Below are 7186 nucleotides of genomic sequence, written 5' to 3'. Positions count from 1 at the left end.
ATTTTGAGGCAGCAAACTCAGCATAGCATACCCGATATGCCGGAAGCTGCCGTGGTAATTAAGCCAATGTACATTGTTTAAAATAACATTTCAGAAATTGCTTACCCAGTCATCTTTGAGTGCCTGTTTCCATGGGCTTCTTTGTTATGCTGATGTATTTGTTGCCTTTGTTTTACAGTTTATCTGTTTCTCCTCACATTCTTTCATCATTATTCTGTGTAAGCCTTTTATAATCCCTTTGCCCATAAGCATTTGTTTACAGCAGTTGAGTATTTAATGTTAAGAATTTAGCTTACACTGTGTGTTCAATCCTAGCACCACATAAATAACTGTAATTAGTTAACAGAGAGTTTTAGAATAGGGTCCCCAAAGAAAAAATAATCTCACAAAGTCTTTTGTGCATTCGCCTTCGATGACTCAAAGGCGAAAGCCATCATCATCGTCGAAGCTTGAAGTTACGTGACTTTTTGTTCCCCTCACAGCGTTTTCAAGGCCAGCGTCTTTGTTGATGCTGTGGCTGCTGCTAATGATTAATTATAGCCCAGCTCTTTGTAATGTGTTGGCAGCCTTCAAACACCCACTCGTTATGCAGTCTACATGGTGGGACGCTTGGTGCAATTCTACGCTTCTGCCTTGGAATATTACATCTGTTAAACATGACCCCTTGCCCGACATGACAATCGCACAGGGTCTTTTTTCCAAATATGTTTCATGCACTGGCCTGGCTCCATAGTAGAATACTTGACTGCTATGCAGAATACCTGGACTCAATTCTGGCTCGAACCCTGATATTTATTATGAGACTTTTATTAGGGTCATGCAAGTTCTTGTACCACGAGCTGCATTTTTCCCGGCCAGCGTCTCGTAATGCACTTTCGCTTTTATAATGTCGCAGCCTCTTGCATGCATCAGGCACAAACTTCATTTGGGTTTTTCGTCGGGCATGCTATTTCTCTAATTTAGTGGCAGCCCCAATACCTCATAGTTGCATTGCCTTTACTTATTACAGCAAGTAATTTAGACTCGGTCGACCAATGGTGATTACCAGTGAACTTATAACCACTACGTCTTTTAAATAAAACTTTTAGAAGGTATTTGTACCAAAAGCAAGTTCCTGTAGTATCGGCTTTAAATCATTATTCATTGTAGTTTTCCTTACTGGCCACCATAGCACTTCAGCGTAAGATGTGAACAGTGAGCATAAGACCCTATTCTAACACTCGTGCCTCCTGCATGACCCAAAGCCTATACACGCAAAGTGCGTTGATACTCCCAAAATGTGCTGCCCCTATTCTAAAACACTGTGGTATATACTGTTAATCAGGTTGACATTCATTGCTTGCACTATTAAAATTTGTTCTTTCAAGCAAATAAACAGGGATGTGAGATCGCAGTAGTTCAATTGATAAAAGTATCGCATGTAAAATGCTAAAACGTGGTTTTGCATCCCACTTGCAGTGAGTTGCTTTTTTCAATTGACCTTAACTTTTTTTACTTTATCGTCTTCATAACTTCAGCTTCATAAACCAAGTTATTACCATGTGCTCTCCTTCTGTTTCATTATCTGTAGCCTTCATAAAGTCCGTGTTAAATTGTTGGGGTTTGGACCTGGGTATTGAAACGCATTCCTAATAAGTTACAAATGTTTAAATTTATGTTATTTGGCATAATTTTTCAGGTTCTGAAATGTAAATATCTTTGCAAATTTTGTAGACATAGGCAGTCATTAGGTATCAAGATACAAATATGTTGAGCAGATGAATAAGTCAGCAACCCTTTCCTTGTCTAAGTCTAATAATATGTGAAATCTTTCTCGATATCTACTGAATGAAGAGAACCAATTCTAATAATTAGCATGTATTGTCTAATTTCTTTGGCATTCCCTTGTAATTGCAGTTTTTCCTGCTAGTTAAAAGTGATTCTGTTTTTTTCTTTGTGCAGAAATATGGCATTCAACCTATCCAACAACAGTTAAGGTTGAGAAGTCGACAGCGGCTACAGAAGGTAAGAAGTTACTTTTTCAGCTGTGAGACTACAAGGCTATCTGATACAGAAGTGCGTTACATGGTGTACACAAAGAAGTGACAGTTTAAATGTCATTTGTGCCCTCACAGCTTCTCAAAGAGACACCTGCATACTCACTGTGGTGAACATCCATTTCAGTGGTCCTTGTGCTCGCTAAACTTTTGAATGAAATACACTCTGTCAACTCTATCACACTATCAAGTCCTTTGTGTGGGGTGCTCACTTGAGGGGTTGCATGAAATAACATCACTGAGTAGCTCTTCATCCATGTATGTGTGAATTGTTATTTTGTCCCCATTCTGAATCAGCACATTCATGCAGTATGCTGCGTATAATTTTGGTGCATTCAGAATTAATAAAATTTTGAATTAATTAGGGTGGCTCGTTGAGCAAGTTGGTACACAGTTCGTGGTAAGGAAATGCCAGCAGCACCAAAAGAAAGGAGAAGAAACTGAGACAAGAAAAAAAGAGACAGGAACAGGAAAGATGCTTTCTTCTGGTGCTGCGGGCATTTCCTTACCAAGAAAATTTTGAAGTAATGCAAAAATAGTCGATTACATTTCTGTAACTGCTCAGTTACTTTTCTGGGGTGGTAATCGACCACTGTAATCAATTACATTTTAAAGGAAGTAACTTTAATTGTAATCAGTTACTTATTTTCTGTAACGTGTACAAGTCTGCAAGGAAAATCGGTGTTTTGGACATCTTTTTCGCAGCGGAAGAAATAACCAGGTTTTGTATTAACAAAAATGAGCATGCGTGGTTGCAAATCGTGTAGAAGCAGCCTTACGCCGAGGATTATGGCACTTGGGTAATGGTCACAGCCACAGAGATAGTGAATTTCATTTGCCTGCTGATCTATTTGGACATTGTCGAGCTTCCTGGCTACACCTCCTCAAAACAAGTAGATTCAGTACAAATCCTGCCAATTGACAAAGCGGAGAAGATGCAAAAACTGCTATGAGGACAAGAAACGTGACTACCAGACAAATACCAATTGTAAATCCTGTTTTGCTCAGTGGCACACCAACCTTCAAAAAAAAAAAAACTTTTTTTACATCCTAAAGCTTTCAGACATAATTCCACCTATTTCGATAGTGTCAGACACTGAAATGTGAAGGCTTTCTTGTAGCTTACACATTTATAGTACTGTTATTGTGTGCGGTGAATTCTTTTAGAATACTTTTATTGTGTGCCATGTTCAGCGTTACCTTTTCGTATCAGAACTTTTTTCTGTGCTGCTATTTAGCATAATTTGCTAAAATACCTCTGGCTAAATAGAAATTTATTCCTCTTCTTAATTATGTATCCGTTGTATTACTGTGTTTGGAAAATTAGCAGAGGAAAAAAATATAATCGAGTAACCTGATGGAATAATGCAGTTTTTACTCGGCAGACAAAAAAAAATATTATCTCACATGCTTTCTGAGCTAGATCATTCATGCTTTCGTATAATATAGATAACTGTTGAGCAAACATTTTTCTATATTTCAGATTATTTTTTGTTTTGTTTTTTTCTTTCATGTCGGGAGCACGACATTAGAAATGTTCTACGCAATGTTCAATAAATCTTGTTTTTCATAAATATTCTTGCATATTATATTCTAATATAAGTTGTCTAGAGTAATAACATTGAAAAGCACAATCACTTAGCTTTATATTGATATATAATATTATGCTGTATCTATCATATTATTCGTAACATTGTTAATTACTGAAACCTACAAAATGTGGCCAATTTTCCCACGGTAATGAAGGAGTTAAAGCGCAACAAGTGATGTTCATGTAGCCTGTCTTGCTTTCTCTATGCAGCCAAGAGGCATTCCAGCTGTCCAGCAGCTCTTGAGGATGGCAAGACACAGCAGCAACAGCCACATACCTTTCCTGTCTGTGACTATGAGACCGAAATACTATCTGGTGGAGAAGTACATCATCAGGTCCACATAGGCAAGCCACCATGTCAATGCCACTTGTGCCCCGAAACCTTCCAACATAGTTCCAGTCTCAAGACGCACCTGCGCACCCACACAGGCGAGCTGCCATATCAGTGCCCTTCGTGCAATAAGAGCTTCCTGTCAAAATGCGGTCTTACACAACACCAACGGGTTCACACAGGCGAGCGACCATATAAATGTCACTTTTGCCCTAAAACCTTCACGAAGCGTAACATTCTAACAGGTCACTTGCGCGTGCACACTGGTGAACGTCCATTCCAGTGTTCCTTCTGCTCGCAAAACTTCTCGCAACACTCCACCCTGTCAGCTCATATACGCATTCACACAGGCGAGCGGCCATACCGTTGCACTGTCTGCTCCAAGACTTTTGTGCAAAGCAATAACTTGACAACACACATGAAATCACAACACAGTAAATAACCAGCCACATATGTGTAAGTTGATCTTGTGTACGTATTTCTAAACTTCACATGTACACATTATGCTCCGTGTATTTTAAAATAGTAAATCATATGTTGATAGTCTGCGCTCGTGTTTGTTACGTTCATTGTCCCATCCTCATTCAGTTTACCCAAAGTTCAAATGGGCTTTATTTTATATAGTGTTCTGTTTTATTCAAATGACATTTTAACAGCAAAGCTGTTTAAGCTAGCTGTAATTTGTGCAGCCTATCAGAAAACTATTATCATGAATGGGTGTGTGCCACAAAAATTGGACAAATCCCACTACTACTCACCACTGGTCCACTAAAAATTGAGATGGCTATCATCACGGCTATGTGCCACAGAAATTGGGCAAATCCCACTACTCACCACTGGTTCACTAAGAGAGAGAGAGAGAGAAAGCTACAGAAAGAAAGAGATAGATAAAAATAGAGAGAAATAATGGGAATAAAGACAAAAAATAGAAAGAGAGAGAAAGAGATTGAAAAGAAAATAGATCAAGACAGAAATGAAGAGATAAAGAAAGGGGTGTTCTATGAGAGGTGCAAACGCTCGGTTTGGAGTTTCAACATTCGGGGCATGATTGACCTAGCTAAAGCATAGCAACATCCTAGAAACAACCAGATTAAACCTCACAATTGTCCGGTTTCACTATTTCAAGCCTTGTGTGTCTTAGTGTAAGCTTCGCCATTTTTTTCTTTCTTGGAGCTCAAAGAATTCAGATTTCACTGTACAATGTACATACATTCTAATTCTCTACCAACATGTATGTCACTGGTAGAACAGTAATGCTTTATGCACTAGGTGGCAGAATATCTGATGTCACCTTTTCTTAGTGGCTAAGCCTTTGTGAACTTTCCTGCATCTGTGAAACTGATCAACTTTTTTTATTTTGCTTTTTTCGCACAATGACATGTTACGTCTTTCTGTTCTTCTTACGCATATTTCTTACAGCAACTAAGTATTTAGTCACTATACAAATTACTGTGTTTACTGAATACATTGGTAAGAATTATGAGTTTGTATTATAGCTGACATCTGTAGTGCTAACCTCCTCTGAAGCTGGCTGAAAGAAAGTTAAAAATTTATTTTGAAAAGTTATCTTCTTTGACTATCATTTTTGTATTATTCTTTGGGATGCTTTAAGAACATTTCTTTGATGACAATTTTAAACTTGTAATAAATTATTGCAGTTAAGTACAGTTGATGCAACTGATATTCACTATGAATTTAACTTGTGACCGAAACGTTACAATCCACATGCTTTATTCATTAATACATTATACTAGGGAATAAATGATTCTGCAGCCAGTGATTGGCACACTTCCCTAGCAAAGGTCCATGCATTTGTTTCGCAAACATGACGTTTTTACCTCAATATTTTAGTGCCTTCATAATATCAAATGTAATGAAGGAATTTTCTTCTCAAATATGACTTTGTTGTAACGTTCAGCTGTGTTTACTAAACAGATCAATTTTTTATGTATTACACCAAAACAAAGTGAGGCACATATGTACAGTCCATACAAGGAACAAGAATAGTACTATAGCAGCACCTAACCACAGTAGCCAGACACACTGACCATTTAGCATTTCTTTGTGTTCGATATTTGCAGTAAGGGTGCTTGAAATGAATTTCAGGAGTCCCCTGCAGGGGCATCTGCTTCTGCAGACGTTTGGTGTGTTGTGCCACCATGGGCTCAAGCTAATGGGCGAGGGAGTTTTGACCCTTCCTCCATGCCTAACTATGTCCACAAAAAGGGGGATCCTGGGGTTTGAGCGATTGTCAGGTGTTTAGAGCTTTAAGGCCCTCTGGTGGAGGTAACGCACCCCTGTGGCCCTGACTTTAGAGAGATGGCACCCCTGGGCTGACCCACACAGGGGAAATCGGCGATCGCCTTTTCCTTGGAAGATGATGCAAATTGGAATACTATGCAAACTGGGCCTGATTGCGCTATTGTGTTCCAATCTTGAAGGTGAAGCTCAAGCATCCTCCAAGTTCTCGTCCCTTAATTACATATGCGTGCATGCGCTGTATAATAATGAGTACCACTATGATCGCTGATGGCTAAAAACTTGAATGGAAATCATTCAGAGCTGCCCATGTCTTTGCTGCTGTCCTGAAAAACAATAAATAAAAATTTCAGATGAAAAAATTTTAATTTTCTGCTGGATTCTTGAACCGGAAGCCTTTCCAGCAGGGTAGAACCCAGCTGGAAATGGATGAATATCCAGCTGGAATTGTGTTAGTTTCGTGCTGGAAATCACCCAAATTCTGGCTGGAATCTGGTCAGTTTCCAGCTGTAAGTTAGTTCCTTCTCAGCTGAAAATTTGTCCCGAAAAAAAGTGAAGATGACATTATTTTTAGGTTTGGTAGCCCCATGCCCCGATTTCCCACAAGGTGGGCTCCCTCCTAAGCGATTAAGAGCTTTGTTCTGCTGAGCACCTGGCACAGAGAAAGAATACGTCATTTTCTTTCTCTGTGCTTTGTGGTTTTTAGCCTACTTGATAGAGACACTGCGAGTGAAATCCTGTTGTTGGTGTCGCAGTTCATATAAAATCCATTTGAGATAGGGCTGTCTTAGCTTTCATGCTGCATACACTGTGGGATTTCGAGAAAAAGCGTGCAAGAAAGAGCACTGTCACGCACTGGAGCATTTGGGGAGGAGTGGAGGGAGTGAAAGGAAGAGTGCGCGGAACTTAGGGGAGTGTGCTGCACGAAGGATGTAAGCAATGAGCATTGCCATTTAATGGAAGGAGATG

General features: G+C 39.3%; 1 protein-coding gene across 1 annotated transcript; it reads left to right on the top strand.

Moving 5' to 3' along the window:
* Nucleotides 1-1931: 1931 nt before the first annotated feature.
* LOC119381669 (zinc finger protein 1 homolog) lies at nucleotides 1932-5079 on the top strand (the record flags this gene model as incomplete). Its single annotated transcript, XM_037649442.2, has 2 exons — nucleotides 1932-2004; nucleotides 3838-5079. Coding segments are annotated over 2 exons (636 nt in total), but the record flags the coding sequence as incomplete, so codon positions are not given.
* Nucleotides 5080-7186: the final 2107 nt, after the last annotated feature.

Source organism: Rhipicephalus sanguineus, chromosome 2, assembly GCF_013339695.2.
Source record: "Rhipicephalus sanguineus isolate Rsan-2018 chromosome 2, BIME_Rsan_1.4, whole genome shotgun sequence".
NCBI lineage: Eukaryota > Metazoa > Arthropoda > Arachnida > Ixodida > Ixodidae > Rhipicephalus > Rhipicephalus sanguineus.
This window is presented reverse-complemented; position numbering and strand designations above follow the sequence as displayed.